The 25,472-nt window shown below is 48.6% G+C and overlaps 2 protein-coding genes across 7 annotated transcripts in view; both read right to left on the bottom strand.

Moving 5' to 3' along the window:
* Positions 1-5,638: 5,638 nt before the first annotated feature.
* On the bottom strand, positions 5,639-18,465 carry B3GAT3 (beta-1,3-glucuronyltransferase 3). Of its 5 annotated transcripts, XM_053368804.1 has the most exons (8): positions 18,295-18,464; positions 17,821-17,931; positions 16,886-17,088; positions 14,419-14,508; positions 10,884-11,061; positions 8,707-9,037; positions 7,200-7,490; positions 5,639-6,143 (listed from the first exon to the last, which is right to left on the bottom strand). In XM_053368804.1, exons 3-8 carry the CDS (start codon positions 16,959-16,961, stop codon positions 6,045-6,047), a joined length of 1,065 nt encoding a protein of 354 aa, XP_053224779.1. In that variant the 5' UTR covers positions 16,962-17,088; positions 17,821-17,931; positions 18,295-18,464; the 3' UTR covers positions 5,639-6,044. The 5 variants fall into 5 exon arrangements, with proteins under 5 accessions (XP_053224779.1, XP_053224778.1, XP_053224781.1 ...); XM_053368803.1 differs by lacking the exon at positions 17,821-17,931; XM_053368806.1 differs by lacking the exon at positions 17,821-17,931 and having other exon boundaries at positions 16,902-17,088; positions 18,295-18,461.
* A 3,945-nt stretch (positions 18,466-22,410) lies between these two features.
* Positions 22,411-25,472, bottom strand: part of GANAB (glucosidase II alpha subunit) — a 35,926-nt gene continuing 32,864 nt past the window's right edge. For both annotated transcript variants that reach the window (XM_053368285.1, XM_053368286.1), the window contains 4 exons: positions 25,295-25,408; positions 24,674-24,786; positions 23,954-24,054; positions 22,411-23,228 (listed from right to left, as the gene is read on the bottom strand). In XM_053368285.1, the coding sequence (XP_053224260.1) occupies positions 23,119-23,228; positions 23,954-24,054; positions 24,674-24,786; positions 25,295-25,408 (438 nt within the window). In that variant the 3' untranslated portion in view covers positions 22,411-23,118. The remainder of the gene's footprint in view (positions 23,229-23,953; positions 24,055-24,673; positions 24,787-25,294; positions 25,409-25,472) is intronic.

Here is a 25,472-nt window from a genome sequence, read left to right as displayed (position 1 = left end):
GCAAAGCTTGTTGGGTGTTTTTCCTGCAGGCAAAGTTCAAACTGCAGCTTTTCTCCTTTTGTAGCCATGTCCAGCTGTACCCAATCAGCCCAGAGCTCACAGAAACTGTTCTTAAAGGTACAAACATCTTTACTGTTTCTGTGCAGAATGACTCCCCACTTGTGATTCCCAGTCAGTGGCGTAGCGTGGGGGGTGCAGGGGGTGCCGGCCGCACCGGGCGCAACATCTGGGGGTTAGGGTTAGGGGGCACAAATCCACGGGTTAGGGGGCGCAAATCCACGGGTTAGGGGTGCAAATTACTTGCCTTGCCCCGGGTTCTGACAACCCACGCTACGCCACTGTTCCCAGTAACTGGTATTCAGAGGCAGTTTGCTTCCCGACAGTAGAGGGAGAATGTGACCATATAGACTTGTAGCCATCAATATCCCTCTCCTCCATTAATTTCTCCCGTCCTCTTTTAAAGCCACGCAAGTTGGTGGTCATCACTGCCACCAGCAGGGAGCAAGCAAGTTCCACAGTTTAACTAAGTGCTGTGTAAAGAAGCCCTTCCTTCTGTCTGCCCTGAATCTCCCAATAGGTGGGCGACTGCGTGTTGAGATTCCTGCTTTGCAGCGGGTTGGACTAGATGACCCTCGGGGTCCCTTCCAACTCTACAATTCCACGATTCTGTGATTCAGCTTCACTGGATAGTCCCAGGTTCTAGAATGATGAGAAAGGGAGCAAAATCATCTTCCTATGCACTTTTCCTATGCATAACCTTACACAGCTCTGTCATATCTTCCCTTACCCGCCTCTCCTCCAAACTTTAAAACTCCCAAATGTCGTAACCTTTCTTCATAGAGGGATTTCGTGGTACAGTGGTACCTCGGGTTAAGTACTTAATTCATTCCGGAGGTCCGTACTTAACCTGAAACTGTTCTTAACCTGAAGCACCACTTTAGCTAATGGGGCCTCCTGCTGCTGCTGCGCCGCCGGAGTCCGTTTTCTGTTCTCATCCTGAAGCAAAGTTCTTAACCTGAGAGCCAGTGTGGTGTAGTGGTTAAGAGCGGTAGTCACGTAATCTGGGTAACCGGGTTCGCGTCTCTGCTCCTCCACATGCAGCTGCTGGGTGACCTTGGGCCAGTCATACTTCTTTGAAGTCTCTCAGCCCCACTCACCTCACAGAGTGTTTGTTGTGGGGGAGGAAGGGAAAGGAGAATGTTAGCCGCTTTGAGACTCCTTAAAGGGAGTGAAAGGCGGGATATCAAATCCAAACTCTTCTTCTTCTTCTGAAGCACTATTTCTGGGTTAGCGGAGTCTGTAACCTGAAGTGTATGTAACCTGAAGTGTATGTAACCCAAGGTACCACTGTAGATGCAGCCCTTTGGGACTGATGGGGCAGAATGCTGGGAGACCAACAGTAGGCCGGGCAAAAGGCAATAATAGGCGGCAGGGCTGGAATAACTAAAATAGGCACGTGCTTAAGGCATCTAGGGAAGGGGAGCAGCACAGACATTTTCCATTGCTGGTAATGGTCACAAATTGATCAGCTGAGTGTTCATTTTCTCAGCTGAAGTATATTAAAAATCCCAACAGAGCAACTATGCAGCAAGGCAGGCTGTACTAAGTACAGAAGCAGATGTGTTACGTAAGATTAGTTTGGAAGATCTGATCAAGGACTTTGCAATTAGAAAAAGTAGGAGATTCCTCCCCCCCCCCAAAAAAATATAAAGTGGAAGAATACAAAAATAAAAATTATTTTCCATCTTACTGTAGGTTCTGTTTCATTTCGAAGAATACAATTTTATTTTACAGTTTATTATTGTTTATACTGTGGTACCTCGGGTTACAGACGCTTCAGGTTACAGACGCTTCAGGTGACAGACTCCGCTAACCCAGAAATAGTACCTCGGGTTAAGAACTTTGCTTCAGGATGAGAACAGAAACTGTGCTCCGGCAGGAGGCCCCATTAGCTAAAGTGGTACCTCAGGTTAAGAACAGTTTCAGGTTAAGAACGGACTTCCAGAACGAATTAAGTTCTTAACCCGAGGTACCACTGTATTTTGAATTAGAAATACATGGGGGAACCAAAATATTTTAAGTGCTTAGGGTCTCTAAAGGTATTGATCCGGCCCTGATAGGTGGAGCCTTCTTGCTGAGTTCTGCAAGGGTCAATACTGAGACTAAGGAGGAGGAAGCTGACAGGCCAGGCCACCCTCTGGACTGGTTGCAATGGAGAAGGCAATCAGGTGGGGTCTGGCTGAGGTTGATGGCAGCACAACATTTGCCCTAATGCACCTGCCTTCACCGGGGGAATTGCTACAGCTCCTTGATCATTTTTCTAAACGTTTCCCAGAACATACAGCTTGGCAAGAGGCACACGTTGAACCCAGTGAACGCTGACCACAGCTATTGAATCAGCTTCTTGGGCAATACTTTAAGCTACTGGAAACGAGTTCCTGAGATGTTGGCTGCAATTTTTTAAAAAGCTGAAATAGATTTGTCTTGAGGCTCATGTCTGACCGGAAGACACGCCCTCTTCCCTGGAAGCCCTGATTGCCACTCCTAGAAGCTGGGAGGGAAGGTGTAGTTCTGCAGTGATGAAGGGAATGCCATCTGCATAGCTGTCAACTTACAGATTTGAAAATAAGGGACCAGCAGCCTCGAAAATAAGGGATCAGCAGCCAAAATAAGGGATTTTGCTATTGTACAGAGTTATATACATTGGTAGGATTGACAGATGCTGTCAATCTGGCATGAGGTGGTTGTGGCGCCGCCGCAGCCACTGAAGCGCCGCCCTTCTGCGTCCCTCCCCATCCCCTCCTCTTACCCCTCCCGGGCTCGCAGGTGGCATGGGCGAGTCTCTCTCCCTCCCCCCCCAGGCGGGGAAGGGCTGATGGAACGCCTCGCGCCAGGACGGCGCCAGCGCTTGCTCTCTCTCACGGCGGAGGACCCCGAGCCGCTGCTTCCCTCCCAAGCCAGGTGAGCATGAAACCCGGGAAATTTAAGGGACATCATCAATAAGGGACAGCAGCGGGACACGGCGCTGGGATAAGGGAGTTTCCCGCCAAATAAGGGACGGTTGACAGCTATGGCCGTCTGGTATGGAAAACAGGGCGTCAGTGACACCAGGCTTGTCCCTTGTCCCCAAGGTGTTCAATATGGTCAAGCCACAGAGTTTCATACTTCCACCAAGTATAGCCAGCTAGAACAGATTTGAGTGTGAATTGTTGCCTCGATACTGGGAGGCAGGTTTGTAAATGCATGGGACTTTATAGATCAAGAATTGGGAGTCTTTGTTTGTAAATGCATGGGATTTACAGGTTTGTAAATGCATGGGGTCCATGGGGTCACGAAGAGTCGGACACGACTAAACGACTAAACAACAACAACAAATGCATGGGATTTTATAGATCAAGAATTGGGAGTCTTTTTTTATCTCAGGGGCTGCATTCCCTTTCAAGGGCCATGTGTTGATGGTGGGTGGGGCAAGAGGTGAAAGCGAACAGAGCAATGAATGTTAATTTTTGTACTCTTGTAAAAAAAAAGTGGTTTCTACACACTCTCCTCTCTGCCCTGGGAAACAAGAAAACTCATCATTCAAGGGCATATTCCAGTTAGGAGAAAACACGCAGGCAGGGAGTGAAGCAGGGTCAGTAGGCTGTGTGGCCCAGAGAGTCTCCCAAGGGCCAGGCAGAGGGGCTTGGGGGGCAACATTTGGCCACCAGGCTTGAGATTCCCACCCCTGTTACAGATGCTTAGGTATGAATGGGGTATGGGAGAGCCATTTCAGAAACTAATCTGGCTTGGATGTGAAGCACTGTACAAGCATTGCCAAAGTATGCAGGGGAGGGGGAAAGATCCCCTGGCGTCTGCTGCAATCAGTTCGCAAACAAAAAAAAGCAGATTTAACTGTGAAGTTTGACTAAGATGCCAGAAAGGTGAAGGAAGGGACAAGAGGAAACACAGGGTTGCATGTCCGCAGTGGTTTCTTAATTCTTCGGAGACTCTCAGCTTTCATTTTTTAAAAATCACCTTGTGTGGGTGATGCTTGCTGAAATCTCCCCAAAACAGGACGTTCCCATGGAGCTCAATGTGACTTACTTCGGAATAGACACACACATAGGCTTGCACTGTGAATAATATTCCCAGTAGCTCGTAGCAAGTCACCAGCACCTGCCTAAGCTTTGTCCTCCTCTCCAAGAGTGGAAAACAAAAAACACCCAAGACATTACAAGAAGCAAGTATGCACATTTGACATATTTGCATGATTTGGGCAAGTTGCAGAATTCACTTTGTACTGGTGCAGGATTTGGCATGCCTGAGCACAGAATTTAAGGTTTGTGTGTTTGTGTGTGTAGAACACACCACCTTAGGAGAGGCAGGAGAGGCCAAAGGGGCAGGGGTAGCTGGAGACATTGTCCACAGTGGAGATGGAAGCTATGGAGACCCCATAAAGCAGCCTTCAGCAACTGGGACACCTTTCAGATGTTTTGGACTCGCAACTCCCATCTCAGCCCTGATGGGCATTGTAGTCCAAAACATCCAGACGGCGCTAGCTGCTGAAGACCGCAATAACAGGAGGTCAGTCAACAGAGCAGGGATGGGGAACTTGTCAGGCCCTCCTGATGTGGCTAGACTACATATCCCATCAGCCTTGCCCCTGACCAATAGTCATACTGGCTGATGGGAGCTGGAGTCCAAGAACCCCTGGAGGACCACCCTGCATTGCACAGGGGTCAATCAAGGCGTCTTAAGGCAGGCCGAGGTACAAATGAGAGGAAGCAGCGGAAGTCAACATGTTTATTGAGCGGTCAGCATGCAAGTTGCTGGAACAGCCACCAACACATGCAAACTGGGGTGGACACAGCGCAGAAACACTCAAGAGCTCATGGGGAACAGGAACCAGCCCCTCCCCAGGATCGGGCCCCTGGCTTGGCAAGGGCTGCTGTCCTTCCTAGAAAGAAGGGGTGGTGTGTGGGGGGACGACGACCTGTGGGGCCTCCTGATGTCGTTGCACTCCGGCCCCCATCAGTCCTAGAGGGCCAACTGCATCAGAGTTGAAGGGAGCTGGAGACCAGCAATGCCCAGAAGGCCACAGTTCCCCCGTCCCTGATTCAAAGAAAAATGATATGATTGGGGGAAGAGACATCAGCAGGAGGAGAGACACAGGATTCCTTACCCTTGCCTCCAGCTTTTCCCAACTTTTCTTCTGAAGAATTGCAGCAAGGGTTACTAGAGGCTTGCACCCTTTTCCTTCCCATAGACAGGCATAAGCAGGTGCCAATATACGTGCATAAAATACAAATTCACAATACAAATGTGAATCTTGTAATTTCCATACACATAATCTGTAAATGGATCCATATTCATGTTTAAAGAGCCATTACTTCTGACATGATTTCATTGTCACTTGGATTCTGGAACCACAACAACAGTGGTGTTGTGATTGCTCCCTTATGCAACTGGTTTTATTAAGTAGAAGATTAAAGGTGGCTAAAATGGGGGGGGAGCGTTTCCAAAGGAATGAACTTTTGGATTTCACTTAGGTCCCCTTCCCAACACCAATCAACGCCATTCAAGCACTCTTGTTACAGGAGAGAGCAATCAGACTATAAGACAATTGTTGCCAGGGAGGAGGGAACAAAGCATTTAGCAGGGGGGGGGGCGGTCCGAGCAGCCAGCAGGGGAAAGCAAAGGGGGCTTTTTCACCAGTAGGAATCTGCAGCATTCAATGAAGAAACGTTTTTAAAGAGGGAGGGCACCGAAATAGAAGACATTTCCCCAGCAGTAGGAAGGCGAGGGGGCGGAGGATAGCAGCAGTTGTGAATCAAGTCTTTTCTCGCTGGAGACAGAGTGTTCCTTCCATGCTGGGGGTCAAGAACAGGGAGCTCATCCTTAATAAATAAAAAGAGTTCCGGGGCAGCACATGTCCATGGATGGGCAGGGGAGTGGGAGTCAAAGACTTCAGCATCTGCGACCAATCGAGTTTGGCCGAGTCCTTCTAGCTCCTCCCACGCCCCACGGAGGCACTGCCACTGTCTCAGTGGCCAAATGGAGCCCAGTCACACCTCGATGCTGGGGTCGGAGCCCAGGCCCTGCTTTTGCAACAACTCCTCTTGTTTCATCTTGGGCTTCTCGGTCCGGGTGTGCCAGACGAGCACCTGCAAGATCAAAAGAGGTGTTTCTGTTTCAATTTCTCTACTACTGGTTGCCCGAGTTTGCTTGTGTTTTCCTCTTCCCACCCCACCCCTTTTCCTTTTCAAACATGTACTGTTTCAGGGGCAAACATACAAAGGTTTTCCACTCACAGCAGCTACCACCGTCAACCATTATGTGAGGAAGAGCAGTAAGACCATCTGCCCTTGGGGGTGACTGTACCAACTGTGCTAAATTGCTTCTCGATATCTCAAAAAGGAACTTCTCAATGGGAATCTGACTGTCATCAGGCCTGCCTCGTCTGAGACAAACCGCCTTAAAATAGCTGCTGCAAACTTCCTGCTGCTTGAGGAAGTGAAACCATGTATTAAAGAATGTCATGCACACACACTCTCCCCTTGCCCTGGTCATCTGCTAAAACACCAGTCAGGATTCAAGGCAGCCTTCCCTGACCAGGTGTCCTCCAGATATTTTGGACACCAACTCCAATCAGTTGGAGACAGCACAGTTTTGTGTTGGTGGGAGATGATGGAAGTTGCAGTCCAGGAGTGGGGAGCCTGTGGTCTTCTGTACGTTGATGGACTCCAACTTCCATCAACCCCAGCCAGCATGGCTAATGATAAATAGCTGGTGGGACCTGTAGTCTCCATGTCCCAACCAATCAGGGATCACAATATTAAATGCACTTACAGAGGTGTAAAGCAGAGATGGGGAACTCCTGGCCCTCCAGCTGTTGTTTTACTCCAATTCCCATCAGCCCCAGCCAACGTGGCCAGTTATCAGGGCTGGTGGGGTTGTAGTCCAGCAACATCTAGAGGGTCACAGGTTCCCCATCCCTGTGGTGGTCAGAAATATTGTCAGGTCCGAAAAAGTTGCTGTATGTAGGGGAATCTGTAGGGGACTCAATAGAATTGGAAGGGACCCTGAGGGTCATCTAATCCAACCCGCTACAATGCAGAAATCTCAACACATGGTCCCCCATCCAATCTGAAACCATGCCAGACCCTGCTTAGCTTTACAAATATGCCAGCAGTTTTACTGATGTCTGCCAACCTGCTCACCTTGGTGCAGTTGTCAGCCTTGGGCTCCAGCTCCTCAATCGACACCAGGGACTGCAGCAGGCTGCTCTCCAGGTAGCCGCGCTCGGCCAGCAAGTCAAAGCGAGCTTCCCGATTGGCCAGGAGCAGATCGAGGGCCACAGCAAAGCCGGCCATGTCCATGGGGAAGGGCCGGTTGGGCTTCCAGGCCGTGTAGAAACCCACCACTTTGCCGTTCTCCACCAGGGGGCGCTCAAAGCGGAGGCCTCCCACCAGGCCGACGGGCCACACCGAGACGCGCTTGGTGGAGCGGATCTGGTTGGGGACAGGGTGGAGCAAAGAAGGGAAAAGAGGGGGAGAGAGTTTGATAAAACTGCTTTTAGAATGCTTCCATTTTCTGGAACGCTTTCTTTAAAAACTGTGGCTGTGTTTCCAGCCCTGGGTGGGATATAAATTGAACGTCAACAACACCACCTTCTGGAGACCAACGCTGCCTGGTTGCAGTTCTTTGTTTAACAACCTGTTTATTCCCATCTCTTGTGGTAACCGGGAACCTCTCCCCAATAAAGCACCCCAACAATCCTGCACATGCTAGTTTGCCACGCTACCTTAGACGTGTCTACCTAGAATTCAGTGTAGGCTTCTCCCATGTAAGTCACATAAGTTAGGATTGTAGCCTTAGTATGTAAGGAGTAATTCCTTCTGTTCAACCCCCCCCCCCCGCTGTCAGCTATGAGGCTTGCTACTTAGGCACCTATGTCCGTAGAAACTGACACAACTGCAGAATAGATAGATAGCGGAGTATCCACTTACTCCCACAGAATCCCACCCGAACCCCAAGCTTTGTTAAATCCCTGGGAACACGGGAGTCAACTCTTAGGGGCCAATGTCCCTATTCAAATTGGCATCCCTGCCTGGGAAGAGGGGTTGATTGTAAAACCACTCTGAAAATTACAGTGGTACCTCAGGTTAAGTACTTAATTCGTTCCAGAGGTCCGTACTTAACCTGAAACTGTTCTTAACCTGAAGCACCACTTTAGCTAATGGGGCCTCTGGCTGCTGCCGCGCCGCAAGAGCATGATTTCTGTTCTCATCCTGAAGCAAAGTTCTTAACCTGAAGCACTATTTCTGGGTTAGTGGAGTCTGTAACCTGAAGCGTACGTAACCTGAAGCGTATGTAACCTGAGGTACCACTGTATAGCTCTGTAAAGGGGAATAGGGACCTCCTAGCAATTCCAAACCCCCCCCCCCATGAACGACACCTCCCAGGATTCTTCAGGGGAAACCATGACAATTTAAAGTGGCGCGATACTGCTTTAAATGTACAGTACAGATAGGGGCTAAGTCAGAACCGATGGAAGATTTGTATTGTTAGTATCATCTGACAATGCTTCTTTCGCCTCCTCCCCATTATATTTGTGAAAATAAAAGGTTTTGTTTTTCAGAAGAAGAATATGGAACATTCTGGAATCTAGGAGAACTGCAATCCCGCCCCCCCCAAACTGTTGCACCCCTTCCTCCCGGCACTGACTTCGTCAAAGAGGCGCAAGCTGTAGGTGTTGTCGTCGTCCGCAAAGTACACCACCGCCTTCTTGCCCAGCTCGTGGTTCTCCCGCAGCCACTGCAGGGCCAGGTTCCGCTGCTCCACCCCCCGGGGCTTCAGCCAGTTGGGGTCGCTCTCCTTGCGCTTGTGCTCCTTGGGCGTTTCGGTGTGCAGGTGCGTGAAGCGCAGGTGGCTCTGAGCCAGCAGCTCCGAGACCAGCTGCGTCTTGGCCGGCGCGTCCTCGACCACGATCCAGTGCAGGTTCTTCACGTGCAGGAGGGTCTGCGACAGGCGCACCAGCTCCGCCTTCTGGACCAGCCTGGGGAAGAGGAGCCCAGAGAGAAGGAAGCAAGTGAGAAATCGGGGAGGCAGATTTAGAGGGGCTCCAGCCACAGCTTTGGTAGCAGAGCGTGCAGAAGGTCTCAGCTTCAAGCCCCAGCATCTCCAAGCAGGCCAAGGAATGTCCCTTGTCAGAAGCCCCTGAAGAGTTACTGCTAATGGTCCGACTTTGTATAAGGCAGCTTCCTAGGTTTCTATTTCACAGATTCTGTGTTTGTGGCCAATATCTGGTGGAAGACGTTATTCACTATCTATTCATTTGTCCTTTATACAGTGGTACCTCGGGTTAAGTATTTAATTCGTTCTGGAGGTCCGTTCTTAACCTGAAACTGTTCTTAACCTGAAGCACCACTTTAGCTAATGGGGTCTTCTGCTGCTGCCGCCGCACCGCCGGAGCCCAATTTCTGTTCTCATCCTGAAGCAAAGTTCTTAACCTGAAGCACTATTTCTGGGTTAGCAGAGTGTGTAACCTGAAGCGTATGTAACCTGAAGCGTATGTAACCCGAGGTACCACTGTACAGTGATAGAAGAAAGATTTCTGGAAGAAACAGCTCAGTTTATTTGCTTTGGGACACATAAAGTGGCTCTTGGATTAGAAAGGGAGAATTAGATAATGTTGCTATAAATTGTTTTGGAGACTGGGAGGTTTAATCTGAAGTTGGGTTAGCTGGTGGTACTTCTGATTCTTCTTTTCTTTCTACTATCAATGTTTGTTATTTATTTGTTTCATAAAGCCATAGAGTTGGAGGGGGCCACAAGGACCATTTGGTCCAACCCTCTGCAACACAGAAATCTTTTATTATCACTACACATGTATTTTGGTACATTATAATGTAATTGCCATGGGCTTTGGACAGCACAATAAGCTTATTGGATATGGTCCTATTTAAATCAGACTGCTATTCAGAACCACAAAGACGGGAACCTCTGTTTATTTTTAGGGGAAAGGCCCTAACTCAGTTGTAGAGCCCCTGCTCTGCCTGCTAAAGGTTGCTGGTTTGATCACATGGATGAACCAGTGGTCTGGCTTGGTATATGGTATATGGTAGCTGTCAGGAGCTCGTCCTACACTCGAGTAGGACCCTGGCAGAGACACATGTTCTCTCCCTCCTGGTCATTCGTTTGGGAGCTTCAGAAGCTTTCTTCTGCCCAAACATCACAGCGACCGATGCCAACAGACATCGGCACGCTTAGGGATCCACAGAGTTTGCGCAGTTGGGTAACAGAACCCCAGCAACTCAGCATTTTGGCTAATCTACTTTATTTACATATAAACACACACGGAGCACTGCAACATGGCTCCCTCTCTCTCTAGCATCAGACAGCAAAGAGAAAGAACAAAGGACAATAGTCCCACTTCACAGAACACAGTAACACAAACATCCTGTCTCCGTCACTTCCCACGGTCAAAACATACACCGTCATGTGATAGATAGCAATCCCATGACTGCAATCATGGAGCAGGAATTCTAACAGTAGCTTCCCGTGTCTTAAGGGAAGAGCTCTACCTCAGTGTCAGAGCATCTGATTTACATACAGAAGGTCCCAGGTTCAACCTCAGCTTCTACAGGTAGGGCTAGACATAGACTCCTGAAAGCCTGCAGTCGCTGTCAGTCGAAGTGTAGACAATGCTGAGCTAGATGGGACCAGAGGGTCTGGCTCACTCTAAGGCAGTTTCCTATGCCCCTACATTTCCTCTGATCAGCAGCACCTCTCTCACAGTCCTTCCTTCCCAAGATCCTTCTTCCTGCAAGTCATGCCTTCAGCTGCTGAACTATGACCCAGAACTGACACTGCCCCCTACCCCCAAGGATCTGGCACCTTACCTAGCGTAGGTGGGCGTGACGGCATAAATGACCGGCAAGGCTTGTTCTGCTGGCTCTGGGACTTTTTCCCGCCCCTGGAGCCTCTTCAGCTCATTCTGCAACTGGGACAGCTTTTTCTCCTTGGCATGGATGAGGTCGCTGGCTGACTTCAGGTGCTGGGTGCAGTCGCAGGGCTGTCCTGAGGCCAGAGGGAGGAACATCAGCACACAACTGCTGCAATAATATCCATATATATACACACTGTATTGGCCTGAATATAAGCCTCACTTCCGAGACTTCCGGGGTGGTGCCACCGGCAATGGCGGACTCCCTCTGAACTGGAGGGACTGGCTCCGCGGGAAACGGGTCTTCTCCGCTACGGCGAAGCGGGGACCCTCTCAAAATCACAGGCGGATGAAGCCTGTGACCATGGGACTTGGCGGGCACCTTTAGCGCCCCCCCAACCCGCTAAGGAACCCACTAACGGGCTCCGAAGTGAAGAGGGGGAAGTGGCGCGGTGCTGTGAGTCAATTGCTTCTTCCGTGGAGTGAAGCCGCATAGCTGTTGCCGGAGAGCGCTGCCTTTTTCCTGGGACAATTTGGACTCTAAAATAAGCACCCGTGAGTACTTAGAATTTGAACAATTGGATATCAAACAAAGATTCGTGAGTAGGAAAGAACCGGACTTTAAAAAATTCATTTGAATTTGGTACGGAGCGGGAAGGGCTAAACAGGAAGTCACCCTTCCGTTCTTTTGTAAACAGAATAAAGCAAAGGCAATTTAAACTAGAGCTCAGAAAATCGTCTTTAAAAGATTGGATTTCAACATTTAAAATTGTGAATTTTTTCTTTTTGGACTGTTTGAAGTGATTTTAAAGGGAAGTAACTTTCCTCCGTCCTGATCCTGGAGCGGGGTGTCAGGACTGACGTGGGAAGTTCATTGACCAAAGACAAGTGCTTTTTGACAGATAGCTAAAAGAAGAGAAGCTTAGCGATTCCACTGCTCCCTTTCGCATTTTAAAGGAATATATAAGGACAAAGTATCTCAAAAAAGGAAATTCTGTAGCAAGAATAAATATAAGTCCTCCCCCTAGGGGGAGTTTGTGAAACTGTAACTAACTCCAGGGAATCGACAGCTGTTACAGATTAACCGTGGGAACAAGTATTTGACCTTGCAGGACAATGTACTCAGAAGCCTTGTTGTGTGCTTTTTACAAAACAAATGCTCTACTGGAAGAATTACATGAAAAGGTGAACTGGATGGTGACTTCGACTAGAAATTTTGAACAGGCAGTGGGATATTTTGACCAGACAGTGGGAAAATATGTGGAGCCCACTCAGGATTTAAACCAGAAGTGTGTTTTGATAGAACAGGAGTTTGTGACATTAAATCAGGAGTGTGTTTTGACAGGACAGACCGAACAGGAGTATGATCTTTCGGATTTGACAAATGAACTTGGAAAGAGCCAGATTTGGAAAGGAAAAGCTTGGTGTGGTTTGGAAATGGGGGACTGGATTGACCCCCTTATGTTGGGATGTCTGGACTTTTCAAATATGGCAATGGGCTGCGAGATGCTTGAGACTGTGGGGGCTCTCAATTTTGGAGGGCCCTTGAAACATGCTTTTAAATACTACATGGAATGCAGTGATGAATACGGAAAAGGGTCTGATCTGTCGAGAAGGGTTAAAAACATTGTCAAGCTGGAGTTATCACGAGCAAGAGACATTGTCAAGCTGGAGTTACCACGAGCAGGAGATAAGGGAAATTACAGCTACAAATATGAAGAAGAGCCGCGGAAGGGCCATGGAAGTGACTTGAGGGCCTCGGACATAAGGTTACCAGGTTAATGGGCTAGATTGATGGGAATAAGGACTGACAAAACCCGGAACCAGGAGGAAGGGACGCTGGATAAAGATTGGATTTGTTTATATCTTTCTTTTTTATTATTATTAGAATGTTTTATAAAGTTGATGAATGATAGAAAAATGTTGGAAGAAATTACTCGGCTTTAGCAAAGATGCTTAAAGAATTATGAAAGAATATTATGATTATAAGAAGCTGGTAAGGATAAGACTTAAGTTTTAAGTTTTAAGGTTTGTTCTATTATAGAAAGATAAGATTAAAATAGTCTAGGGTAATGTAAGGATAGAATTTTATGAAACATGGAAAGGAAAGGATTTGCTGGGATAATTAATAACTAGGATACAAAGAAAGGGAGGAGGAGGAGGTCTAAGAAAGAAGGTAATGACAGTTAAGGATCTGAAAATAATGAATTTGTTTTAAAATGCTTTTAAAGGTTTGGGATTTTTGTATTTTTGTCACGGTGGGAAGGGGTTTTCTTTTCTTTTCTTACTTTGTTAACTATTTTTACTCTTTGTATTTTCTTCTGTCCCTATTTTGTTTGTTTTTTTTCCTTTTTGTAATATTTTGAAAAAATTAATAAATATCTTTTAAAAAAAAGAATATAATCCTCACTTCCCCCCCCAATTCCAACCGTTAAAAGTTAAAGTGCGGCTTAAATTTGCGACCTTACAAAAATGGGCTTTTACGATAGCGCTGCTGAAACAGAAATATAGTAAAACGGAACAATAAAATGTTTTATTGCCTATTTGCGAGCTTGAGACTGTTCATTTGCCATTTACGGGTGTGAGTGCCTGCAGAATTGTAGCAATTGAATAGCGATTTGCAATTGTATGGTAACTTTTGTGGGCTTGCAAGATCAAAGGCTTAAATTGGCTTGGAGTTACAATTCTACCAACCACAGCGATTTTCAGCCTGTAACCCAGTCTTAAGGGAGCGGCTTATATTTGGATATTGTATTTCCCCCCCCCTTTGAATTTTAAAGGTGCGGCTTATTTGCAGGTGTGGCTTATATTCGGGCCAATACAGTATATATAAGAATTATGGGAGCTGTAAATAGCCCTTCACAGAGCTACAATTCCCAGAATCCTTAACAAGTTCCCAGGAGAAGAAGGGGAAGGAAGCCGTATGGTGTGGCTATAGCCCTGAACAATGTAAGGTAGGGTGGAGGCAAAGGGTTACATTCTAAATCAGAAGTGGGGGACCTGTGGCTCTCCAGATGATAATGTTGGACTTTAACTCCCACGAGCTCGACAGCATGGCCAATGGTCAGGGATGATGGGAGTTGTAGTTCAGCAGCATCTGGAGATTACCTACCCTATCCTAGACACATGTCCCAACCAATCAGGGATCACATATCAAATGCACTTACAGATGTGTAAAGTTGGGAGTCCAGCAGTAACTGGAGGGCCCAGAAGGGTATACCTCTCTGCAGCAGAGCCTTGTCAAATTTTCTATATCCTCCTGCTGGCCATCATAAGACTATGATTGAATACAGACTTTGCTTTTTTAACATCGAGTCAGGTATTGTTTACCCAGCATTGCTAAATATCTAGCTTTATAGAAGAGTTCTGAGAACTCAAAAGTTTGCTCATAATTTGATTGGTCCTAAATAAAGGTATTGCCTGCTAATAGATATTGGAAAGTCCATTAAATAAATACAGCAGGATACCTCCATCCCTCCTTTGCTACTCACCCAGTTGCAGCAGTGCATACATCAGGCCGATCACCGACACCAGGAAATAGATGACGAACACGTTTTTTAATTTCACCTTCATGGCAGGGCCTGCAGAGATGAGCACCAAACAAAGATCAACACACGGCTCTGTAGGGAAAAATTAAGATACCACCCACACCATACATTTAAAGCACTCTTTAACGCCACTTTAATAGGCAGGGCTTCCCCCAAAGAATCCTCAGTACTGTAATTTGCTAACGGCGCTGACATCACAGAGTTAGTTTCCAGCACCCTTAACACACTGCAGGATTCTTCATGACAGTTAGATTGGTGGTGTAAAAATGTACACAGAAGGACACTGCGCTTGCCACCCTAGCTGCTGCAGTCTACACTAGTTGCAGCTTCCAGGGCAGCCCCAGGTTGAGCACATTACAGCAATCAAGACTTGAGGCTACCGATGTGTACAACATGGTAGTAAGGCTATACCAGACCAGGAATGGTTATTACTGGCACTCCAGCCAAAGGAGACACAAAAAGACACTCACAGGTACTGAAGCCACATGCGCTCCAGTGACAAAAACAACTCCAGGGAATACACACAGATGATGAACATGTTTCTTTTGGGAGAGTGCTACCCTGTCCGGAATAGGCAGACATTCCAATTCCTAGAGCTGTAAACCGCTGACACACAAGATTTCTGTCTTCTTTGGATTCAGTTTCAGCTTACTGGCCCTTATCCAGCCAGTCACCGCTTCCAGGCACTGGTTCTGGACTTGTACAGCCTCACCTGACTCCAATGTAACAGAAAAATAGAGCTGGGCGTCACTGACGTGTTGATGGCACTGTGTTCCAAATCCCCAAATGGCTGCTCCCAATGGCTTCATATAGATAGGAACCAGAATCAGGAACCAGATGCTAACATGTAGCACTATGAAGCAGTGGCGTAGCGTGGGTTGTCAGCACCCGGGGCAAGGCAAGTAATTTGCGCCCCCTAACCCGTGGATTTTAGTACTCGAGTGCGAGCGCGCCCCCCCAAGATGTTGCGGCCGGTGCCGCCGGCCCCCCCTGCACCCCCACGCTACGCCACTGGGGCTGGGGGCGAGCGAAGGAGCCAAAGACCCCCCCAAAGGCTCAGCAGGAATTTATTAAATTTATTATTTGCGGAGCCCCCGCGGGCCGAGGCAGCCGAAGCCCCCTCCCCTCGGGCGCCTCCCCGCCCCCTCCTCTCCTTGGGCTGTAGGTGGAGCCCGCGCTCCGAGGCGCTCCAGATCCGGGCTTGGCGAGCGCCTCTCCGGGGGCTTCCAGCCGCGCTCCGTCCTCGCCCCCCCCCCCGCGGCTGAGACTTGCGCTGAGAGCCGGAGCCAGCGGCGCCCCCTTCAGCCGGGAGACGCTCGCCCGCCCGCCGGCTTCCTCTCGGAGGGTTTTGGGGAGCGCAGGGCGCGTCGAGGCCCCTCGGAGCTCTCCTCCCTCCCAGTCGGCAGAAGCAGCCGCCGCCTGTGGCTGGGCTGAGGGGATGGCGTCGGCGTCGGGGTGCGGAGGCTGCCGGTGCCCGGCCAGGCGTCGGTGGCGCCGTCGGCGCTGCTGCAGCGGCTGCTCCTCCTGCGAGCAGTGAGTGGAGCGCAGCCGCAGCGGCGGCGGCGGGGGTGGGCGTGCGCGCTAGGGCGCAAGGCTGGCGGTGGCGGCGGGGAGACCGGCGGAGGAAGGAACTTGTCCCTTCCCTCTGGACTCGCGCCCCCCCAGATGTTGCGCCCGGTGCGGCCGGCACCCCTGGCACCCCCCACGCTACGCCACTGCTATGAAGCATAATTGCCAGGGGGCCGAGATGTAGGGTTAGAGGCAATGTTCCTACTCAGAGTGAACCTACTGAAATGAATGGGCATGGTAGGTTCATTAATTTCAGTGCGTCTACTCTGAGCACAACTGAGTTGGAGGCAACTCATAGTCACCCAATGCCACTCTCTGAAACTGGTCCTGTAAGTAGGAATGGAACCACTATAAAATGGCACTGCCAACTCACAGGACAAAGAGATTAAGCAAGAGTAACGTGGTCACACTCCCCTTGCCCCTCAACCAACGTTGATTCAATGCTAAAACCCGGTCTAAACCTAGATAGAAATACAGTGGTACCTCGGGTTAAGTACTTAATTCGTTCCGCAGGTCCATTCTTAACCTGAAACTGTTTTTAACCTGAAGCACTACTTTAGCTAATGGGGCCTCCCACTGCCGCCGCACTGTTCTCATCCTGAAGCAAAGTTCTTAACCCTAGGTAATATTTCTGGGTTAGCGGAATCTGTAACCTGAAGCGTATGTCACCCGAGGTACCACTGTATATCGAGATAGTTTTCTCAAAGGTGGGCCACCACTACCCTCTTGAGCCCCTTGCTGAGGAGGGCGCATTTGCAGCCAGGAGGTAATTGTCAGAAAGCAGCAGACAAACAACCACCTTTTTAAAACAGGAGGCACTGTCACACAATAATGCACTTACCACACTCTGGACTCACCTGGTCAGCCCTCTCTGGCCAGCTCAAGGAAACCACAACAAACAAGGATCGAAAGGGCATGTGTTTAGCCAAATGATTCAACGTACTTTGTCCACATCCTCAGGCCTCAAAAGCTGAACCTGATCCCATAAAGCCAGACTAGACAGTGCACTGGGCACTTCAACTGGACTTGTCATAACCATGCCATCTAAATGAGAGATTTTTTTAAAAAAAAGTTAACAAGATTTTAAAAAAATATCACTTAACCATAAAAACTTCTAAGCAGTTTACATAAAATATAAAGGGTTGCATACAGTCCTGCTCAGAGTAGGCCCACTGAAATTAATGAAACTAAAAACTATTGGTTTTAGTAGGACTACTGTGAGTAAAACATTGTTGGATACAACTCAAAATACACATTAAATTATCTATAGCACCTGATGATTAAAACACCTAATTTATTTTCAAAAGAAAAGCAGCAGTTTAAAAATACATACTTTATAAAATAAAATTATGTCTTGATATGCATCCCAGATTAACATGTCTGCATAGCCTTGCTTAAACAAAAAAGATTTTAGCAGGTGCCAAAAGCAGTACAGTGAATGTGCCTGCTTAATATCAAGGGGCAGGGAGTTCCAAAGTGTAGTTTTTATCCTCAAAGTGCCTAGCAAATCTATCTCAGCAGCCTGATTCACTGCCTGTTTCACTGCCTACAGCTCTTGGGAATGCCAAGGAGCAGTGTGGGCTCTACAGCATCAGGAGCGATCATGTTTGGACCCTCACATCTCATCATTCTTCAGAGACCAGGGTTGCCAGCTCTGTCTAACTGTCCAAATATCCCTAAGAGCATTCAATAATCCATCAAATCCCATGACAGTCTCTAGGGATAGAGCATCTTAATGGGTTTCCCATCTCTGTAGGGAGGAAATGTTGCCCAAACCTTTACCAGGAAACCAACGACAAGCCTGCAAGCTACGTAAATGCCTCTGGAGTTGCGGAGATGGCATCTGAGCACATACAAAGTGCCTTTACGTCTCTATCACGCGCACTCCTAGGACGAGAGAGCAAGGGCTTGCTGCCTTGTGGGACGCAAGCACTCCTAAGCCCCTGCAACCTCTTATTTTAGGAACCCCGAAGCCCTGGTGAGATCTCTCTCCCTCTTTCCATGCTAAAGCCCCTCCCCTTCCCCTTGCAGTTACTGGGCAACCTTCAGCACTGCACCATCATGGAGGCTCCGGGCACCCCTTGAAGCAGAGCCTCTCCATCTTCTCCTAGGAGCGCAGCAGCAACCCCACGCCGACGCCCCCACCCCCCGTTCAATACCCCACCCCACCCCCGTCTCCCATCTCCTGGCATGGGAAGGGAGACGGTGTGACACCGTTGCTATGGCGACGGAGCCAAGGCCGGTGCTCACCACGCTTCTGTTACTGCCACCCGAGGCGAAGGGGGAAGAAGGGTTAGGGGGACTAGGATCCTCAGCTGCTCAAAGCCCCCTTCATCGTATCCGGGGTCCCCACGGAGTTCCCCGCGCCGGCCAACACAGCACTTCCGGTCCAGCCGCGTTTACCGTCCTTCAGAGGTCCCTTCTCGTGAAGGGTCCCCCGGTGCAGCTATTCCCCGTCTGGCCCGTTCCCCCCGCCTCCTGATTGCTTCATGCCTTTTCTTCTGAAATGTTGAAATACGTTGAAATGTTTTCCCTTGGTTCGACTGCACTCCGTTTTTTTCTCTTCTGCTGCGCTTTTAGCTGTTTCGTTTCCAGATAGGGCGACCGCGTGTCTTACTTTGCAGAGGACAGTCCTCTGTTTGAAGGGCTGTCAAGAGGACAATGGAGCCCTCACAGAGCTTCAACTCCCAGCACCTTTAAATATATAGTGTGGATGTGATCCAAATCCAAATTAAAGAGAATGCACCCTATGAAGGGAGAGGGCTTGAACCTGTGCAGCCAGTTAGCAGCGCTACTTGGGACAGTGGGTGGAGCAGGCACAGAAGTCACCTGGTCACAGTGTAATAAAAAATTTAAGGTCTTATATATATATAATAAATGTTCATAAATGTACCAACCAAGCAGTACATAGATATGTGGACCACATGTCTGGAGCAACACAGGAAGACTGAAACCATTTTGACCATAGCTGTCAACATTTCCTTTTTTTAAGGGAAATTCCCTTATTCCGAATAGGATTCCTCACAAGAAAAGGGAAAAGTTGACAGCTACGATTTTGACTCCCAAACTGACCAAATGTTTTCTCTGCAAGGAGCGAGGGAGTGAGGGAACCTTCCCATTGTCTCAGGAATTGGGAAATGACCATCTCAAAGGAATGGCCAGACTACCAGGAAAGGCAATCAGATAAGGCATTATCAGAAAACCCGGCAGACAGGAAAAACAACATTCAAATTTCTGTTGTAGACCGCCTTTGCTGTGATGTAGGTACAATGTTTGTGGGGGGTGGTCTTGAGCTGCAGGGCAGGGAATTAAAAATGTCTATATAACGGCAGGCACACCTTGGTTCTGGGTCCTCCTCTCTCCTGTGTGTGAAGGGAGCACCCTGTTGCAACAGCTTTAATAAAGATCAGTCTTACTAGCTGCTTTGCTTCTCAATATTCTCTGGTTGGCCTCTGTTATTTTCTCCTACCAATGGAGAACCTACAAAGGACTCTATAAAGGGCTCTTGTATACCCCATAAGAGAATAAGGGCAGATGTTGTTTACAACAGTCTTGCTCCCCATGCATTTCTATTTAAATTAGAGCAAAATGTTTATGTAAATTGGCCATTTTTATACAAACCAGTGTCCTTGTTTGGGGGGTGGGGCGGAGAGGTGCCATGCTTAAATCTGTTGCAGTAAAAACAGCACACAAGGTCTTGCACCTTAAGATTTCTATTTTTATTTATTTTGTGGACCAGATAGCACTTCCTCAGATCAAACACTCACTTTCTTATTCCATTTTTCTTTCTCATTCATACATTTATATCCCACCATTTTCTCCAAGCTCAAAGTAGCATACAGGATTCTCCCCACTTATTTAATCCCAACTGCCCTAAGAAGTAAATTATGGTTGAGAGGCTGTGACTGGCCCAAGGCCACCAAGCAAGAGCTCCCTGACCAACTGGTGATTTGAACCCTGGCCTCTCCGGTCATAGTCTGACAATCTAACCACTACACTACATAAGCTTTTGGCATAAGGTGTTTTATTGTCATGTAGTTATTATGGGGAGACCCAATATGGATTATGTAAAGGTGCCACAATATGGATTATGTAAAGATTATGTAAAGGACCACTGGGTGCAGACTTTGCCCATGCAAATTCAACAGAGAAAACAAGAAAGGTTCTATGGGAGAGAATTGTAGCCATTATTGTTGTTTAGTCGTGTCCGAATCTTCGTGACCCCATGGACCAGAGCACGCCAGGCACTCCTGTCTTCCACTGCCTCCCACAGTTTGGTCAAACTCATGCTGGTAGCTTCGAGAACACTGTCCAACAATCTCGTCCTCTGTCGTCCCCTTCTCCTTGTGCCCTCCATCTTTCCCAACATCAGGGTCTTTTCCAGGGAGTCTTCTCTTCTCATGAGGCGGCCAAAGTATTGGAGCCTCAGCTTCAGGCTCTGTCCTTCCAGTGAGCACTCACTCAGGGCTGATTTCCTTCAGAATGGATAGGTTTGATCTTCTTGCAGTCCATGGGACTCTCAAGAGTCTCCTCCAGACCATAATTCAAAAGTATAAATTCTTCGGCGATCAGCCTTCTTGATGGTCCAGCTCTCACTGCCATACATCACTACTGGGAAAAGCATAGCTTTAACTTATCCCACATGGTCTAAGGCAGGGAACATGTCAGCCTCTACATGCTGGACTCCACTCCCATCAGCCCCACCTAGCATGGTGAACAGAAGAGATGTAGCTCAGTGACAGAGAATCTGCCTTGAATGCAGAAGGTCCCAGGTTCAATCTCTGGCATCTCCAGGCATGGCTAGGAGAGACCCTGCTGAAAGCCAGGATATGCAGTACTGGGCTAGATGGTCCAAAATGGTCTGGATGAGAAGGGAGCTTCCTAGGCGCCAGGAATTCTGGGAGTTGGGAGTCTGAAAGTGCACCATGTTTCCTTCCCTGCTATAAGAAACTGGTCCAAATGGCCACAGTTTCCTGGCCACCACCCTCCAAAAGGGGAGGGAATCCAAGCACAGCTCAATACAGTGGTACCTTGGGTTACATACACTTCAGGTTACAGACTCCGCCAACCCAGAAATATTACCTCGGGTTAAGAACTTTGCTTCAGGATGAGAACAGAAATTGTGCAGCGGCGGCACGGCGGCAGCAGCAGGAGGCCCCATTAGCTAAAGTGGTGCTTCAGGTTAAGAACAGTTTCAGGTTAAGAACGGACCTCCGGAACGAATTAAGTACTTAACCCGAGGTACCACTGTATTCCTTTTTTAAAAGTTTTATATGTGCTACTATTATGAGGATTTCCTCTTTTTCTTTGCTCTCATGGTCTCCTGACTCGAATACACTATGCATCCATGCAGCAAAACAGACGCCTCTGACATTGTCATGAATAATCTGTGGCAGCTATCAAAAGAAGAAAAAAACCAAAATGCTTATTTTTAATGGTTTTTTTATTGTCCATCTTTTATCAAAACACCCAGTCAGTGAAAGCTTTATACCTGCAGATGAAATCACAATCAAGAAAGCATGGGAGGAGAGGAAGTGTGTGTGTGTGTGTTTTAAAGAAGGGATTTTGACCATTTTTTAAAAAAAGAAAAGAAAAAAGACTCGCTCTGGGCCTTTTGCCTGCAAATGCACGAGGGAGAACCAGCCAGGACCAGGAATGTTAATCCACGTACACACACAAGACGGCCAAGGCCAAACGCAAGCCAGGCAGCCTAGCCTGAGAGGGGGCAGGAGCAGTGATAGCTGGAAGCAGGAGCGGGAGAGATGGAAGGCATAGCGAGAAGAGTAAAAAAGAAAAAATCCTGTCTGTCCTACTCCACCCCAAGGAGGATGGGCCCCTCTCCTCACTTTCTGGCAGGAAAGGGGCCTGATTTCTTAGCAGCTTCTTTCCCCGCTCACCTGCCACTCTTGTTTTTTCCTTTCCAGATTTCTGTGCAGGACAACCCCCCGCTCCACATTCGCTTTGGCTTGCTCTCATAACCCAGGGCCTGGTTTTCTAACCAAACTGCAGCATGCCTCCCCTTTCCCTTCACATGATCTGTCTCATCTACCCTCCCCCAAGAAATTATATAAATAGAAGTGCCAGTGATTCACTGACACCAAGATAACCCCCATCCCCACTCCGGAAAGAAATAGAAATCCCTTCTCACTCACAGTACTAAGGGTGGTGGGTTTTTTTTTTGGGGGGGGGAGAAATAAGAAAGTATTGGGACTGATGGGTAAAAGAGAGCGTGGGGAGAGAATGGCCACGGTCTAGTTCAGGTGTGGGGAACCTGATGCTGCTGAACTACAACTTCCATCAGCCATAGCATGACCAATGACCAGGGATGATGGGAGCTGTGGTTCAGCAATGTCTCAAGGGCCAAGTGAGCTAGCTGTACATGTTGCCCTGTTGTTTATGGCGAGTGGCGACATGGGGCAGGGAACAACGAAAGAGGGAGTTCTCCATACATTCACCTGTTGGCAAGGAAAAGGTTAAAAGGCAACCCCTGCCAAGGTCACTCGTTTTGTGGTCAGCAACTGGAGCCAGGAATTGGTTGGGCAGGAGAGAGATGAAGAGGGAAGTGGAGATGGATGGGAAACGGAGGAGACCAAATCAATTCTCCCTCCCCTCTGGAAAGGCCCAGCCCCTCAAAATGGTTGGTCCCAATATTGCAACTCCAGGGAGTGGGGTGGCGTGGGAAGGGAAGGGATCTTTCTTAGCCACCACCCCCGGCAGAGGGGAAACGAGAGGCTCAACCAACTCCAACCCAGAGATTCTTCATTCTACAGCAAATATTGCTAAAGTTAATCTATGGAACCACACGCAGGGGGAAAGAAAGAGTCCAAGCCAGGATCGGAGGGGAAGGGGTGGAAGCGATAGCCGCCACCATCCCCTCCCAAGACATGCCTGAGTGGTACAGGATGTTGGACTTGAGCCCCTGCAGGGTGGGGAGCGCCTAGCCTTCCCTTCCCACATGACAGTGAAAGGGGAGGCACCCCAGAACTCCCCAACACTGCTTGAGTGTTTCCTTAGCCCTCTTGTCCAGCTGAACCCCTCTGCCCTCCCGCCCGCCCTCCCGCCCAGCTCGTGGCATTATCGCAGGGAAATGCTCCAGTCTGCCCCAATGTTGACTGCAGGTTTCCGGATGGTTAAGACGGACGTTTCAGCCTCGTGTGTGAAATCCAGGCGAGATTCTGCAACATCTTTTAGGATTGGGGGGGAGAAAGAGAGAAAGGAGGTGAGCACAGCTGAGAAAAAGAACTACCGTCCTTTCCCAATAGAGAACAGTTTGAAGTCGGGTTTAACTCAAGGATGTGACCCTCCAGGTGTTGCTGAACTACAGCTCCCATCAGCCTCAGCCAACAGGGCCAATGATCAGGGATTCTGGGAGTTGTAGTCCAGCAACATCTGGAGGGCCAAAGATCCCCCATTGCTGTAAATCTTAGCTGAAAGTGCTCTGTAGATTAGATTAAAATTAATATTAATTAATTCCCAAAATTCTCAGTGCACACAGACAAAACACCAGTTCAATTCATAGGAAACTGTTCCTCAAGTTTTATGGATACCAGGGGGAACCATTAATTTTTTTGCTATTGGGGGGTATTCACTGCCTGCCACAACAACTTCTCCCAGCAGATGTTGGCCCCCTTCTTTTCCTCCTAAGAAAGCCCCACTATGACCCAGCTCAGATGATCGTATTTCAGCTTACTGAAATGAGGCACAATTTGTCTATCCTGCCCAGGTGCCTAAGGCAGAGGGGAGTCTTCCCTCATCACCTGGATTCCTACTTCCTTCTATAACTGGAGGCACCCAGGACCAAGCCTGGGCCTTCTCCATGTTAAACGTGTTCTTCCACTCAGCTACCGCCCTCCCAAAAAAACCATGGAGGTGCCAGTGGATGGAGCCCAGGACCTTTCCAATCACTCACCGTTCTGTTTGAGGAACACTGCCGCTGGCTTCCCGGCTCCCAGGATCACCACCCGTTCAATCCAGGCCGGAGTTTCAAAGCTGCCCTTCGGGTCTGCGGAGCTGGAAGACAGGAGAAAACAAAGGCAGGGAAAGCACGGTTAGAGGGCAGGGAAGTGATACTGTAGTGCTACTTAAAAGGCAACAAAGATGGCACCTAAATCCCACCCCCAAAACATAACATTTTCACCCGACTTACAATAAAGCAAGGCAGGTTACAATAAAGCAATATAAGATTTACACACCCAACTAACAAAATGATGACATTAAAATGCTAAAACAACCGCCGCAAATAAAACATTATCAAAAGCAGCATCAGCAAATAAACCGTCCCAGAAGCATCAATTAAATAAATAATTATGAAGCTACATTAATATAGGCAACTCTGGCCTTTGTATTAAAGAGGTGTCAGACCCACCATGTCTGGGCTGTACCACCAGTTACAGAAAAAAATCCTTGCCTGTAGAAACCTAGCATGTCAGGGCTAGGTAGGACTGCTCTTCCCTGGCATGTTAACTTTCCATGAGTGGGGAGAGGAGCCTTTAATCCTGCCAACTGCCCCACCTGCAATCTGAATTGCAATCACAGGCCGACCACCTCAGTCAGAAGTAGCAGCACCAACCAGGCAGGATAGATGGTCTGGGGTGGGGATTTTGTGGGAAAGAGGAGGGAGGCCCAGTACCTTGCTGTCAATGTGTTGCCGGAGAAACTGAAGCGGCGATGGAGGTACTGCCCCTTTGTCTCGAAGCTGAATGTGTGCCCGTCGTCAACGAAAAGCTCTCCTTGTGCTGTGCCCTGTAAAGGGGGGGGGGGTGTTGACACAGAAAGCCAGGAGGTCCTGCTAGTTAAATCCTGTACCAGGTGGGTTCTGGGAGAGTGGAGCTACCATGGTCAAGACATGCTCTGTGCGGCCTCTTCCTCTTCATTGCTGCTGCCACTCTCCCTGATTTTTCATTCTCTCTTGGATTTAAGTGATGGGTAAACCTCTGCAGTCTGAGGAGCCCCGTTCCCTTCTGGGTACCACATACCGGTGGTGGGCGGAGCCAGAGGCAAATATGGTAAAGTATAGCATTGTAGACTAGTTCCCTACACACACTGCTCCCTTCCTCCTTCCAGGAAAACGAGAGTTCAAGGATGCATCCCAGCTAGGCAGAAATTCACAAGGAGGAGCTGAAGCGAGGACCTGCTAGCTAGGGATGATGGGAGTTGTAGTCCAAAAACAACTGCAGACCCAAGTTTGGGAAAGCCTGCTGTAGAGCATCTCTCCCACAACCCTGCCCCACTTTGCTCCTTCCCACCTCACCTGGGGGCCCAGGGCCACGTAGAGGGTGTAAGGGTCATTGTACATGCAGTCTGAAGATCGCCGGACCCGCTCCTTCCGAGCCACGATGCTGCCGCCACGCTGGTACACAGGAATCTGCAGAGAAGCGTTGTGGATCGGGGGTTAAGTTGTAGAGTTTGCTACTGTGTTGACACTATTC

This window comes from Podarcis raffonei, chromosome 16, assembly GCF_027172205.1.
Source record: "Podarcis raffonei isolate rPodRaf1 chromosome 16, rPodRaf1.pri, whole genome shotgun sequence".
In the NCBI taxonomy this organism is placed as follows: Eukaryota; Metazoa; Chordata; class Lepidosauria; order Squamata; family Lacertidae; genus Podarcis; species Podarcis raffonei.
The sequence above is the reverse complement of the archived record's forward strand: the minus strand, read 5'-3'. Positions and strand labels throughout refer to the sequence as shown.